Source organism: Mandrillus leucophaeus, unplaced genomic scaffold (genome assembly GCF_000951045.1).
Source record: "Mandrillus leucophaeus isolate KB7577 unplaced genomic scaffold, Mleu.le_1.0 Scaffold309, whole genome shotgun sequence".
Taxonomy (NCBI): domain Eukaryota; kingdom Metazoa; phylum Chordata; class Mammalia; order Primates; family Cercopithecidae; genus Mandrillus; species Mandrillus leucophaeus.
The window spans coordinates 3,360,072-3,376,587 of NW_012103243.1; the positions used below are offsets into that span (position 1 = coordinate 3,360,072).

The 16,516-nt window shown below is 34.8% G+C and overlaps 1 protein-coding gene across 2 annotated transcripts in view; it reads left to right on the top strand.

Annotated features, from left to right (window-relative positions):
* USH2A (Usher syndrome 2A (autosomal recessive, mild)) overlaps nt 1–16,516 on the top strand; it is an 813,932-nt gene that overhangs the window by 53,562 nt on the left and 743,854 nt on the right. For both annotated transcript variants that reach the window (XM_011987399.1, XM_011987398.1), the window contains one exon: nt 12,387–12,519. In XM_011987399.1, coding sequence (XP_011842789.1) covers nt 12,387–12,519 — 133 coding nt within the window. The remainder of the gene's footprint in view (nt 1–12,386; nt 12,520–16,516) is intronic.

The window sequence follows — 16,516 nt, forward strand, 5'->3', positions numbered from 1 at the left end:
TCTTTCTTTCTTTCTTTCTTTCTTTCTTTCTTTCTTTCTTTCTTTCTTCTTTTTTCTTGCTTGCTTTTCCTTCCTTCCTTACTTCCCTCCTTCCTCTTTCTCTATTTCTCTCTTTCTCTTTCTTTCTCTCCTTCCTTCCTTCCTTCCTTCCTTCCTTCCTTCCTTCCTTCCTTCCTTCCTTTCTTCTTTCCTTCCTTCTCTCTCTATTTCTCTCTCTTTCTTTTGTTTTTCTTTCTCTTTCATCTCTTTTCCCCTCCCCTCCCCTCTCCTTCTCCCCTTGCCTTCCCTTACCTTTCTTTCACCTGCTGCTTACCTGGAGTAACATGGTTTGGGAAGAAACATGTTAGAATTGGACTGAATAAATACAAATGATAAAAAGACAAAATGAATATTATTTTCAATAGTAATTGCCAGTATGACGTTCTTCAGATGATAACAAAAATTATTGACTTATGTTTAAATTGATACCACAATCTTATTTTTGTGATTGTGAAGGGAATCAAGGAAACTGTTCACTGAATATTCTGCTTTTGACCCATAAATACCTACTTTTGTATTTAGAGATGATATATTCTTACCTTAAATTAATGACTGTTTTCTACCGTTCTTTTTTGGTGCAAACAAATTAAGTGTGTGCACTTCTCCATGACTGATTGTGCAAAAACTGCTTAGACAATTACTGTCTCTCCAGCTTTTGATCAGAAAGGACTCCCTTTAAACAGTGGCCACAATAAAGGTGTTATTCTCAATTCTAGAATTAAAACAAATAATAATCCAAGTCATATTTCACAATACAGTTCTCTGAAGGAGGTTAAAGAGATTCAGATTTTTTCTTTTGTTTAAAATGGTTCTTCATTTAGTTTTTGAGACATATTTTTAATAAATTTTGCCCAGTACTGTCTACTGGAGCTGAAAAAATCTAAGAAGACACAAAATGGCTGAAGCATAGGTACTTACAGAAAAGTATGCTTTTCTTTTAAGAATATAAAATTAATACATAATTTATTTATTATATAATGGGATGTTCTACCCTTGTTGAAGATTTTAGCTGATGTAACTTATGCACAGTATAAATGAGCATTCAGCCCTGTTTTGTTTATGTGGCAGGACCATTTCTACAAATTTTACAAATTACTCTTTAGGATCTTTATGACATCCATTGAGTGCTTGCATGAAGTTTAGTTTTTGAACTATACAAATAAATGATTTTCTATATACCTGTCTACATATTGAGGGCCTGATTGATGGCCCTTCTGACTTGGGGTCAGCAGTGAGTTCATATCTCTTGGAATACTTTGGCTTATTCCCTGGAAGTATAAACAGAAATCCTATGTTCACTGTTTTCATTATTTTCCTTCAGGCATAATCTGACCTAATGATATGTAACTGTATTACTGTGATTTAAGAGATTTTTTTAAAAACTATAAATGTCTTGAGGAAAAGTGAAAATGGTGATTTTAAATTTAACACATTTAAATATTCATTTTATGAAAAGAATATTTGAAAGAATAGGGATTTATCAGGATCAATAGAAGGCTTGGAGTAACCTAATCATTTTAAATTTTACTGTTTCTTGTTTTTTTTCTGTTTTCCTACAACTTATTCACTGTCCTCTACTTTTCTCATACTTTGATAAATCATATTAATCTTTCAAGAGTTGCTTTAGATGAAGCTTCATTCATTTGATAAAGATTAAATTAGTGTCCAGCAGTTGCTAGTGGCAAGCTTACTTTGTTCTACTGTGCTTCACAGACAATGTGTTTTTTATTTTTATTTTATTTTTTACAAATTGAAGGTTTATGGCAACCTTGTTTCAGGCAAACATGTCATATATCAGTGCTATTTTTCCAACAGCATGTGCTGTTTTGTGTATGTATCACATTTTGGCAATTCTCCCCCAAATTTAAACTTTTTTCCAGTTATTATAGCTGTTATGGTGATCTGTGATGTTATTATAATTTCAGGGAGTGCATGAACCACACCAATATATGATGGCAAAGTTAATCAATAAATGTTGTGTGTGTTATGATTTCTCCACCAGCAGAATGTTCTTCTGATTCGCTCCTTCCCCTTGGGCCTCCCTGTTCCCTCAGACCCAACAATATTGCAATTCAATTAGACCAAGGGCACTACAGTGGCCTCTCTGTGTTCACGTGAAAGGAAGAGTAACATTTCTCTCACTCGAAATCAAAAGCTAGAAATGATTAAGCTTAGTGAGGAAAGCATGTAGAAAGTTGACTGGCTGAAAGCTAGTCCTCTTGCTCCAAACAGCCAAGTTGAATGCAAAGGAAAAGTTCTTGAGGGAAAATTAAAGTGCTATTCTAATGACCACAGAAATGATAAAAACAGAAACAGCTTTATTGCTGATGTGGAGAAAATTTGAGTGGTCCACATAGAAGACCAGACCAGCTACAATATTCTCTTAAGCCAAAGTCTAATCCAGACAAGGCCCTAATATTCCATTCTGTGAAGGCTGAGGGAAGTGAGGAAGCTACAGAAGAAAAGCTGGAAGCTAGCAGAGATTGGTTCACAAGGTTTAAGGAAGAAAGTAGTTTCCATAACATAAAACTGCAAGGTTGAAACAGCAAGTGCTGTTGTAGAAGTTGCAAGTTATTCAGAAGATCTAGATAAGATCACTGATGAAGGTGGCTACACTAAACAACATTATTTCTATGTGGATGAAAAGGCCTTCTCTTGGAAGAAAACACTATCTAGGACTTTCATAGCTAGAGAAGAGAAATCAATGCCTAGTTTCAAAGCTCCAAAAATAAGACTGAGTCTCTTGTTAGGAGCTAATGCAGTTGGTGGCTTTACTGCACAGGTGGTACGTGCCCTAACCCCCATATTGTTCAAGGGTCAATGGTTTATAGAAGTAATATAGAAGTAAGTGTGTGCATCAAATCTAATCTATCTAGTAGTATCTATTTATATTCATATTCCCTATATATCCATATTCCCTACAGCTAACCACTGAGGGGAGAGAGTGGGCCTGGGAGCAGTAACACTGAAATAGCATGAATCTACTTAGCACAGAATCTTTGTTCCTGAAGACCATTCATCTCTTAGGGGAACCAGGATTTCTTGGAGAAATAGCTGATTCCAGGGCTGTGGTGGGGAAGTACAAAATGAGCCTAGAACATCTTGTGTCATAAAGTAAGAAGATACTCAAAGAACTATTAGAACATGTCAATATGACCCAGAATGCAGCTGTATGGGGTCTATACTGTCCAAACCTGGAACAACTTGAGCATTGAAATACATATTGAGAGTAATGAATTATACCCCGCTGAATAAAATAGAGACTCATGAGTCTATACAGATAAAAATAAGCATATGCATGCATTGAATTTTTAATAAGCAATAGAGTATTTATACAGTCTCGAAGTATCTGCTCACAAAATGTTTGCTAATTGCAAAGGGGAAAATTGTATTTTTACAGTGTGGAAGCCTGGCAGATATATTAATGCAAATGATTGAAGTTAACATCATTGGTAATGGAACAAATAGAAATGATATAAGGCATGATAAGATATAATATAATCACTGTATCACCTGAATTTAATCACCAGGAAAAATTAGACAATCCCAAATTGAGAGGCAATCTACAAAATAACTGGGTGGTCCTCTTTAACAGTATTAAGATCAGAAAAGCCAAAGAAAGATTGAGGAACTCTTTCAGATCAAAAGAGACCTTAGAGTCATGACAACTAAAGGCAACATGTGATTTGGGGCTGCAGGTGTTTTTTCTATAAAAGACATTTTTGGGGTCATTGACAAAACTTGAATGGGCTTTAAAGATAAAATGGTAGCGGTGTACCAATAACTTTGATGTTTACATCATACTTACGTAAAAGAATGTCTTTTTGTAGCAAATACACACTGCAGTATTCAGGGGGAATGTGTCAGTAAGTCAAAAATTTAATCTCAAGTGGGTCAAAAAAAAATTCTTTGTACTATTCTTGTGACTTTCCTGTAAGTTTGAGAGAGTTATTTTTTAAAGTAATAAAAAACAGAAACTACTGATTGAGCTGCATTACAGATGGAATGGGAAAAGAGAAAATGGACAGAGGAAGTACAAACAACTCATTTGAGGAAGACCTCAACAGAGAGAAGAAGAGTAACAGGGAGATATTTGGTGGAGGAGACTTCCAAGATATTTTCATATTCTCATCTTTGTTTGTAAACACTTTATTCATATTCATTTATTATATTGCCTCCTTTCATTGAAAGTATTTTATATGCCTATTTCTATTACAGATTGCAAGTTCCTTGAAGAAAAGGTCTGTGTTTTATATACCCCTTATGTGTACTAGCATCCCACTTAGCATATCATAATTTGTGCCTGTCTGATATTCAAACAACAGGATCATTTTCAAACAAGTGATTGGATTTTAGAGAGAGTATGAAGAGCAGTTTTCTTTATAAACATGGGAGACAAAAGAGGTCGACTCACTTTTAAGGAGAGGACATTGTAGTTATAACAAGTAACTTCTAGATCATTGGGATGTAACATACTGAAAAAGTTTTCTAAGGTATTCTACAGCTAACTTGATAATCTTTTGGAAATCATCTGTTCTCCATGGGTAAAATAGAAAAAGGCACAATGATATACTGAAATAATTAAGGGTATCTAATATTGTGATCAAGTATGCACCAAAAGCTTTCTTAAATGTAGAATTGTGCATGACACATCTTTAAGCAGTATCTAGAAAAAACCGGCTGGAACTCTCCCTATTCCTTAGGAATTCAATAAATCAGACTGTTGGCAGATTTTCTATCATGTATATGTGTAAATTAATAGCTTTTTTTTTTTTTTTTGGCAGTAGAGAGAAGAGAGTAATTTAAATGTGTAGGAAGAAGATGCTGTGAGAGTTTCACATCCAGTCAAGACAGGACAAAAAAAAAAAAAAAAAAATCTACTTGTATTCCTATGTTAAATTTTTAGAGATCAATTAAATGGGGACTTGTTTGTTGGAGGTTGCAGTATATGAAGAGCTTTAATAGAGATCAGGGGAGAACAGCAAATCTGGAGAATCACACGCAGGGTGCAAATGTAATACACTTAGGCTTTTCCTATAGATCGCTTCAAGAGCCTGGCTTGTCTGAGTTACTCAGAGAGGAAAAAAGGAAAGTGAGTGTATATGTTGGCTTGGAGTGTGTGAAGGTGTGGAAATGGAGAGAAGGGGACAGAGGAAAAAGTGTTGAAATAAAACCCCAGGAGCTCATGGAAAACACAAAGCCGAAACAAAACCAAGAAAAAATCTTTGAGCGGTATACCAGCAGTTACTCAGTCAATCAAACTAGTAGCAGGAACACATACACATTCCAAACACTACAAATGTTTGTGGGCCACCCACCTGGTTAATTTCTGCCAAAGCAACTATCCCTGAATAATGTCCTCAAGTACTTATTCATATTGTTTGTATAAACATCACTCAATAGAGAATATTTAATAAACTGGAGCATTTATAATTACATAAAAATTCATGTCAGTAAACAAGGCCACTCTGAAAAGTATGTGAAGAATCACACTATGACACATTTTATTAGAAAACGGTGCCTTTTCTTTATTGCTTAGAGTTGTAACATCACGTAGTTCGTGATGTTTTCAGAGTATCAATTAGCCAATCAATCAGTTAGTGTTTATTAAGCTCCTGTCCAGCATATAAAGCATGCTCATCAAATTTGCAAATGACATAAATCTTAGAGGGATAGTAAATGCACTGCATGACAGATATAGCATCCAAAAAGATTTTGACAGCTCAGAGCAATGGGCTGAATCTAATAAGATGAAATGTAACATAGATAAATATAAATGCCAACCCTTGGGTCCACAAAGCCAACTGTATATGTATAGAATGGGGTAGATGTGAGTTAGCAGTTGATGTAAGTAAGAAAAAAAAAAAAGACAGTGTTTTAGTTAACAGTCAGCTCAACTTAATTTATCAGTTTTAGCTGCATGATGTCATTGCCAAAAATCTAACCTGCAATTTTGAATTGTATTAATGTGACAATCCTGTACCAGTTTGACAGGTCAGACCACATCTAGAGATTGTAGTATTTCTGGAGCCACATTTTAAGAAGAGAGACACTAAAAACTATGTCATATTTAGAACATCACAGAAACTAAACACATTTATCTTGAAGAAGACTTAGGAGAGGAATGACAACCTTCTTTACATTTATGTAAGCTCTCACGTGGAAAAGTGATTAAATTTGTTTGGTGTAGTCTCAATAACTAGAACTGGAACTTATGAACTGAAGTTATAAGGAGATACCTTTGCGTTCAATCATTTATAATAATTACATATAATAGTAAAAGCTGTTCAAAGAGAAAGGCATTCCCAAAATCTGCAGAGGCGGAATACTAGAATAGTTTAGCCTGAGTGTCCTCCTTTGTAATGTGGGGACAACACCATTGTGAAGCAGCGATCTGGGAAGGCAGTGCCATGATACAGGGAAAATGTTCAGCACAATGAGGGGCACGTGTTAAGTGATTATAGCACACAGCGGATGTCACCTTTCCTATTGTGGGAGGTGTTGACATCAATCCTGAATCATCACTGGGTAGAGGTATAGAAGAGATGCTAAATGGATGGATTTAACAAACTAAATGACTATTACTTCAAAACCCTAACTGGCTGTAACTTGTTAATTAAATTAGCTGTTTAAAACTGTCTCTGAAACCACTAGTCACCCTTCTATAGCACCTTAATTTTTTTTTTTTTTTTTTTTTTTTTTTTTTTGAGACAGTCTTGCTCTGTCGTACAATCTGGAGTTCAGTGGCTCCATTTCGGCTCACTACAACCTCAGCCTCCCATGTTTAACCAATTCTCTGCTGCAGCCTCCCAAGTAGCTGATATTACAAGCTCGTGCCACCACACCCAGCTAATTTTTGTATTTTTAGTAGAGACGGAGTTTCACCATCTTGGCCAGGCTGATTTTGGACTCTTTTACCTACCTCGTGATCCACCCACCTTGGCCTCCCAAAGTACTGGGAATACAGGGGTGAATCACTGAGCTAAGCTTTTTTTTTTTTTTTTTTGACAGTCTCACCCTGTGGCCCAGGCTGGAGTGCAGTGGCGCGATCTCGGCTCACTGCAAGCTCCACCTCCTTGGTTCAAGCAATTCTCCTGCCTCGGCCTCCCAAGTAGCTGTAATTACAGGAATGCGTCATCACACCTGGCTAATTTTTTTTTGCATTTTTAGTAGAGATGGAGTTTCGCCATGTTGGCCAGGCTGGTCTAGAACGTTTCACCTCAAGTGATCCGCTCACCTCGGCTTCGCAGAGTGCTGGGATTACAGGCGCGTACCACTGTGCCAGACCAAATGTTTGTTTTCAATCGTCTGTGCTTCTTTTTAATTATATTTAAAATGGAGAAAAAAAAAAAAAAAAACCTGTCTTAGGTAACTATAAAGTTAAAAAGAATGAATATACATACATATTTTAGAACAATGGCTGACATAGTAGCTTTTTTTTCTTGTTTCTTCTTTTTTTTTTTTTTTTTGGTGGAGTCTCACTCTGTCACCCTGTCACCCAGGCTGGAGTGCAATGGCGCCATCTTGGCTCACTGCAACCTCTGCCTCCCGGGTTCAAGAGATTCTCCTGCCTTAGCCTCCCGAGTACCTGGGACTACAGGCGTGTGCCGCCACACCAGCTAATTTTGTATTTTTAGTAGAGATGGGGTTTCACCATGTTGGCCAGGATGGTCTCAATCTCCTGGCCTCATGACCCACCTGCCTCGGCCTCCCAAAGTTCTCGGATTAGAGGTGTGAGCCACATTGCAAGGCTCATACTAGCTTTTTAATATGTTAGCTACTTTTACAATGTCAAAGTAAGTGGCAAAGAATTATTGGAGAATAGAGGACTTGAGATGTGTGCTTTGAAAAATACTAAAAATTTAGTTAAGTGCCTATATGGAAATAGCTTGAACACATCATGAGATTAAATGATGTGTGATCATCAGACAGTGAGGAAACTTTACCAATTAGATTGGAGGTTGGCTGTTGGTGAAGGCTAGAAATAAATTGGGTTAGATGTGTGAGGAAAAACTCAGAAGGCCTTAGGTTTGGGATGGTAACCAATTGGATGGGAGGTGTGGGGATTCCACGTGTTCTCTTAGGTAGGGGAATACAATATACATGTGATATTTTAAAATAAACTTATAGAGTTTTCAGGATACATTGCCTTACTTTAGCTTAAAAATTATGGATGGAATAGTGGAATCTTTTTATGCAAATCTTTCTTTCACTTAGAAATAGAAATTTCTATTTCAGGGCAATTTCTATTTCAGAAAGTCCAAGACTTTTCTCCTCCATAAAGTTTTCTCTTCTGATTCATATCACAGTGGTTTTTCTTTTTCGTTTGAATTTCTTAGCATTCAAAATTATGTTCCTTTTATTCGTATCATCCATCATGATCTTTTGAGGGTAAATTTAAATTTAAGATATGTTGTCAAATCACATCATGTTAATCTATTAGAAAGATGTTATTCTGAATGCACAAAATGGTTTTGCTTTAAATGAGGCCCTCCAAATTAATAAAACTGCTCTTCCTGGGAAGCTTCTAAGTTGGTTCTGGGAAAGCAAGTTACAGAGAGAAAGTCCAAAAATATGTTATATACCACACATATTAACAAATTAAGACATACTTTCTCAAAGCAACTCCTTGGAAAAGATAATCCTTCTTGACTGCCTAAGATTCAGTATTAAAGTTAGAAACAATCATCATCATTTATTGTGATGCAAACACTATCTAGTATATTAAAATGTATTCTGTTGTTATCATACATACAAGCTCCTTGAGAGAAAGGATGACAACTTAACTTTTGTTGGCGTAGGTCATAGGGCCACTGTGGGTACTGAGTTGATGCTTTATGAATTCAATTTAAATTAGAAGAATGTAGGCAATGGGAATACCATTTATCCGGTAAGATAGTCAGCACAGGTACTCTGTCTCTCTATTTCTCAGCCTGAGTCAGCAGTTTCTTTCAGTTTTGATGGCCAGCAGGAGTAAAATGGCAGCAAAGATTTGGCATTTCAATGGAACAGGTGATTGTGGAAAATTACTCTAGTCTAGGTGGACTTGATTCTATTTTCCCCTCGGTAGCTACTGAGTTATTATGTAACTTTCTGGACTTTTGAATTATATTTCTCACTAATCAAACATGCGAATGGGAATTATATTTGAATATATAATTCAAATATAATTTGAATTACATTTCTCACTAATCAAACAAGAATTCTACTTAAAAAAAAATCTAGTGTACTCTTATACTTAAAGGGATGAGTATGATCTGTCACAGGGACACAAATGTGACCAAAAAAGTGGTTAAAATAAAATATGAAACTGAAGAGAATGAAGATTTGAGCATGACCTTCTCCGTATCTTCTTTCCAAAGTGCTTTTGGATCTCTTATGAAGGGGATTTAAAGACTTTTCTACAACTGCTACTGGTTTTGTCAATTCATTCATTCAAGACACACCAATAAACATGCACAAGCTCCTCTTATCCTCATAGGGCTAGAGAATGAGATAGGTGCGAAGTTTATCGTAGCAAAAGGCTTTCTTTTCACAAATCAGAAATTCCATTGTATGTATTCCCTTAAATAACTAGCAAGGGGACCATCAGGATGAGCTATTGCAAAAATCCACCTCAGTCTTTACAGCTTCAGGATGATGGGGCCCCAGATCAGAATTGTAAAGTAGTTTAGAGAATCTTGGAACATAAAACATGGTGCAGAAAAACCAAAGAAGATTTAATCTTATGTATGGAAAGGTGGTTGGTAGGGGAGGGGGCAATGGAAGAGAGTGGCTTGGGATCATCATTAATCATTATTTAAGTACCTACAAAGTGAAAATATCCTTCTGGAATTCACTGCAAGTGACACTGAATTCTTCTACTAAGCAAATATGTGATGAGTTGATAAAAAAGAAGGTCCTGAACTCTTGACAACAGATATAATACGGTGAATACAGAAAATCAAAAACATGCTTTCTATCTGACTCAAAATAAAGGTGCACTTAAACTTGTAAAAGACAACATTTTTATTTGAATGATATGACAGAACTGTCACAGGAGTGTTACCTGCTATAAAGAAAGCCTAAGAATTATTACCTTTATTAGACCAGTGACACTGAGCTTTAGCCATACATTTCTAACTTCTGTCCCTCTACAGAGACAATTTTCTTTTCTTAAATAAACTGTCATGCTAGTGTTAATATATTGTTGGCTCTCTCATGCTCTGAGAATACTGCTGATATAAAACATGTATATGTTAGATTGGTAATAGTATCTTTAGTGTAGCTGACTAGAACAAATGTGTTTCCCTCATGGCTGTGCTAATGTGATAAAGGAAAATTGGCTGTTCATCAGCTTTTGGCTGGGTAAAGACAGTAGAGATGGAACCACATTCTTTTTTATGCATTAATACCACCGAGAACTTTTCACTAGTTATATTTCATGTGCCTGCATGTTGTGCAAAGATGTTGTAAAACATGAGATAATGCTACAAATAACAAAGTAGAAAAGCCTGTATCTTTTATAATGATAACAGTCAAACACCAAATGACAGTAACAGGCTGTAAAAAATGGGATGCAAAAAAAAAAAAATGCAGCCCCACTACCCAACAAAGCGGAATATATCCAGGCCCTTGAGGACTTGGCATAGGATTTGAGGTATATTAAAGCTTTGTTTTAAAATTAAATCAAATGCAACACTAGATCAATGGATTTAAGAAAGAACATGGTTTAAATGAAAGTAGGGTAGTTAGAATGGAGAAAAGCCATTTTGGGTAACTTTTTGAAAAAATCAATATTACCAAGTAATTATTGTATTAACTTCCTGGTTTTTTATTTTCTTTTGTTTTGTTTGTTAGGGGGCATGTTGAAAAAGATTTTTAAGGCAATAGTTCACATAATGATTTTAAGATGTTTGAGAATAAATGTTTATCTTCATTAATTATTGCAAGTCTTTTTAACATAAAAGCATTAAAAGTATAAGTAGTTTCAGGCTCACAGCAACATTGAGTGGGAAGTACAGAGATCTCCCAAACATGCTGTACCCCCATGTACCCACAGTCTCCCCCTCTATTAAAGCCCTGCACCAGAGTGGCGATATATTTGTTAAAATTGCTGGACCTACATTGATACATCATTATCACTCAAAGTCCATAGCAGAACAGCATGTTGAATGGTTTGCTATCATTTTAATTAAAATGTTAGCATCCAACCTTTCCATTGCATGACCTTAAATCTCACTCTCTCCTCCCCGTCTCAACCCCTCCCCTTTCCAAATCCTTTTAGTTGCCATTTCAGCTCCTTCACTAATTAGAGTACCAATTATTCCTTTTGCATTTAAGCCAAAAGCACCTGAACAAAAAGACTATTTGCAGAGGTAAAGTTGATGTCCAAACAGTGGATTAGTTTATTTAGAAGTGTACGCAATTAAAGATTTTGTGCAGGTATCTATGGGTGTTTTGCATAAAAGTTTGATAGAATTGGCTATTCTGGGCTCCTGTCACATAAACAAAAATCCCACAGTTTTTTAATCATGTAATCCAAGAGTTACCAAACTACAACCTGTGGGTCAAATTGGCTGGCCACCTGTTTTTATAAATAAAGTTTTATTTAGACACAGCCATGCTCATTTATTTATATATTGTCTGAGGATGCTTTTGCATTACAGCATTAGAGTTGGGCAGTTGTGACAGCAACCATTTGGCCCACAGAACCAAATCATTTGACTTGCAGGGAAAAAAACATTCTCTAGCTATTTACAGTAAAAAAAAAATGCTAATCCCTAATATATGCAGTTTTTAGGCTACTTGCTTGATTGATTAGTCTAGAATGTGACTGGCAAATTTTTGTTATCCTACATTGGGAAAGTAGACCTCAAAATCACCAACCGGATACCAATACCCAAGACAGTAAATTCAAGAAATATTTGATCCCAGTAGCTTGAATTATATCCACATATAATTCTTTGTTGTTATATGTGGTTTTAATGATTTCTCCCCCTTGTACTCATTTTGCTTTATTTCCAAATATAGCCATAACAAATTTAATTTGTGTATAAAGAAGTAACATATCCTCAAAAACCCTGTGAAAGCATGGCAATCAGAGCTGTTATATGTATTGGACAAACTATTATGTACACCTGTGAGCACTCTGGGAGATATCATCACAGCACAAAATGACACTACGTAGGTTTATATCTAGATAAACACATGGAGATATCATTGAGCTATTAAAATACTGTTTTCAGTCTTCCCAACTGAACAAAGTAAAGAAGAAAGAAAGTTACTTAAGAAAAACTGCTGAAATGTGTTTATTGTAAAATAAAAGTTTATGCACTTAAAATAATAACGGTAGTAATTTCTTACAGGTGCATCAGACAAAAATCAGCTTCTTTATCAATGGCGTGGAGAAGGATCATACACCTTTCGATGCAAGAACTCTAAGTGGTTCAATTACAGATTTTGCATCTGGTACTGTGCAAATAGGACAGAGCTTAAATGGTAAGTTTCCGACTTCAGAATGTTATTTATTTCATCCAATTACATTGTTCTTAAAAATGCGTCAAACAAATAATATTTTAAAATATCTACATGTATTCATCTTCTAAGGCTACTGAACAAATTACCACCAACTGGGTGGCAGATTAATACAGTTAAAACTTATTTTTTCACAGTTTTGGAAGCTGAAAGTCAGAAATTAAGGGTTCAGTGGTGCTGGTTCCTTCTGGAGGCTGTGAGGGCAAATCCATTCCATGTCTCCCTCTTCGTGGTGGCTGCTGGCAATCCTTAGTGTTGCTTTACTTGCTGCTTCCCAACTGCAATCTTTGCCTCAGCCTTCATGTGGCCCTCTCCTCTGAATCTTCTCCCCTTTACCTCTGTTATAAGGACACTTGTCATTGGATTTAGGGCCCACTCACAGTCAGGAGGATCTCACCCTGAGTTCCTTAATTATACTTGCAAAGACTCTTTTTCCAAATTAAGGTCACAGTTACAGGTTCCAGGTGGATAATAGATCTTTTGGGTCTACTATTTAACTTTCTACATTTGGGAAGCTTTCAAATAGAAACTTCTTTATTCTGATCAGTTTTTAAGTAATTTCAACGTGTAATAAATTATATTTCCTCTCTGTCTCTCTTTTTTGATGGGTTTACATTTTAATGTACAGCATTGTTAAAGTAGGACTACAAAGTATTAGATGAAACCTGAGAAATAGTATTAATATGTAATTAACTGGACTAATGTTTACATTTATTACATTAAAAATGAGCCATATAGTTTAAGAAGATATCATATACTATATATTGAATAAAACCAGAAGTTGAAATAAGAAATTATCTTGAAATACCTAGTACAATGGTCTTTAAAATGCCTACATATTAAAATAAAAATATTATTTTATATTATTATATAATATATGCTCATTATAAAAAAATCTAAACAATATGGAACTCTGTGAAATAAAAAGTATTTTTCATATTTCTATCTTCAGAGATATAGTTGAACTTTTTTATACTCCTCCAGATTTTTAGTACATTTTTAGCTAGAGATATAGTTATAAATATATTTTTCCAAAAATAAAATTACAATACATATGCTTTCTCTGAGCCCTCTAAAAATAAATACTTCTCCTTCAAATGTTATAAACAACATTCCATGTCAATGTATCTTCTCATTTAGATATATGTTCTCATTTAAGATGGCTGCATTGTGTGCAATTGTATAGTTGCTATCCATATTTCTTCAGTTCCTATAGTGAACATTTAGGGTTTTTTTAATGTTTCAGTATAATTAGCAGTTATTTTATAGAAAATATTATATATATCTACATATATGTATATATCTGTGTCTATATCTACATTTCTATTTATATATATCAACTAACGACCTATCAATCATATACATAGACATATACATACATACATATGTATTTGAGCAGTTACCTGATTGCACAGTTCCTTAATATTCTATACATTGGTGCCAACTTGCGTGAGTTCATATCCCATTTCCTCACTTACTAGCTATACGGCTGGCAAGGTATTTTAATGTCTCTGAAGTGTAGTCACCCTGACTTTAAAATGATGGTGATGATAATATTGATACCCCATAGAGCCAATGTAAGGATCAAATGAAGCAATGTCATATAAAACATTACTGTGTTTCAAGCACCTGCCATGTAGTAGATACTCAATATTTATTTGTTAAATGAATGAATGAATGAAGTGCTAAGCACAATGCCTGTATATAAACTATATTTTCTCTCTTGGGCATAGGGCTGGATTTTAATGTACAGCATTGTTAAAGTAGGACTTGATACAGTATTAGGTGAAAACTGAGAAATAATATTAACATATAATTAACTGGACTATGTAGTTTATATTTTCTCACACTAAAAATTTGCCATGTAATTTAAGAAGATAACATATATTCTATATATTGAAAAAAACCAAGAATGTGTACTAAACTATATTAGTAAATAATAAGATGATTATTATTTTATTATTATTATTATTTTGAGATGGAGTTTCGCTCGTCCCCCAGGCTGGAGTGCAGTGGTACAATCTTGGCTCACTGCAACCTCTGCCTCCCAGGTTCAAGCGATTCGCCTGCCTCAGCATCCTGAGTAGCTGGGATTACAGGTGTGTGCCACCACACCTAACTTTTGTATTTTTAGTAGAGATGGGGTTTCACCATGTTGGCCAGGCTGGTCTCGAACTCCTGGCCTCAGATGATCCACCCACCTTGGCTTCCCAAAATGCTGAGATTACAGGCGTAAGCCACCACACCTGGGCATAAATAATACTATTATTATTATTAATGTTATTATAATTATTTCCCTAAAATAGAAATAATTACATAGAGATTGAATGGCTGGGTTGAAGTACATGGTCATTTTATATTTTAATACATATTACAGAGATTGCTCTAATGCATAACAATAGGCTACCTCCAGAAAGGCTGTGAAAATTTATAACCTCATTAAAATATATAGCCAAGTACTTGTTTCCTTAAACACTAACCTTACAAATTATCCACTTTTTTTTTTCACCCGTGCCATTCTTCTAAGTGAAAAATATTGTTGAATATTGACTTAGAATTATTTGGCCATTAATGAGTTTGAGTAGCTTTTTACATATGTCTGGATCATTTGCAATTCATTTGTGATTTCCTTATTCATACAATGTGTCCATATTTATACTCTATAATTCTTTATTTATTTATAAAAACTAATTTATGTTAAGAATGTTATGCTGTATGTGTTTTCTTCAGTTTTTAGATGGCTTATGAACTTTGTGGTCTAGACATTTTAAAGTAATCTTTTAAGATTTAAGCAAAACAAAACATGTATGCAAGATAGTGCATAAATATTAAAGGTATAGCTTGATGAGTTTTTAATATTTATGTACACCTGTGTAATTCTAATTTAGAAAAAGTTGTAGAGCATTTCCAGAATCTCAGAGTCCCCTAATGAACATCCACTATAAACGTAAAAACAGAATAGCATCAATGTAGCCCTCTATAACTAGAGATTAATGTTGCCTATTCTTGAACTATCATACAAATAAAATCATGAAGTAGGTACTCTTTTGTGTTCTTTTTGCTTAACACTCTGCCAATGAGATTTTTCCATAGTGTATGCAGTTATATTTTTAGCTTTAGGAAATACTTCTGAAAAGTTTTCCAAAGTGGGTGACCCAACAAGCAATATTTGAGGATTTCAGTTGTTCCACATCCTTACCAACTCTTAGTATTGCCAGATGTTATCATTCTTTGTCATTCTGGTAGCCAGGTAGTGCCTTTCCTGATCATTAGTGATACTCAGATCTTTTCATGGGCTTATTTGCCAAGTGAATATGCTTTTTTGTGAAGCCTTCTGCCAATATTTAATTGGACAATTTGTGTTTTTCTTAATAATTTATTGGAGGTTTTCAATATTTTGAATATGAGTTCTTTGACAAATACATGATAGCAAATATGGTCTTCTGGACTAAGGCTTATAGTCTCATTCTCTTGATAGTATTTGTTGATAAGCAGAACTTCTCAATTTTAATGAGTCTAATTTAGTCATTGTTCTATACTTAATACTTCTTGTGTTCTGTTTAGACTATTTTTGCAAACCCTGATATCTTGAAGATATTCTCCTATAGTTTATTCAGGAAGCTTTATTATTTTACTTTTCAAATTTTGGTTTATGTTCTATCTGGAATAGATTTTTTGAGATTATATAAAGTAGGGGTCAAATTTTTTTCCCACCCGTATGCATAATTAACCTAGAAAACCTTGCTTCTTGAAACAAATCATTGTTTCTACCATTCTGCAGTGGTAACGTCATGAATCAGGTATCTGTACATGTGAAGATGGATTTGTTTCTGAACTTTCTTTTCTGCCCCAATGATCTGTCTGTCTGGCTATACTTGGATCAAAATATTAGTTTTAATTACTGTAGCTTCATACATGTCTTCATATCTAGTAGTTCTCCACATTTTTTTTAAATTTTTTT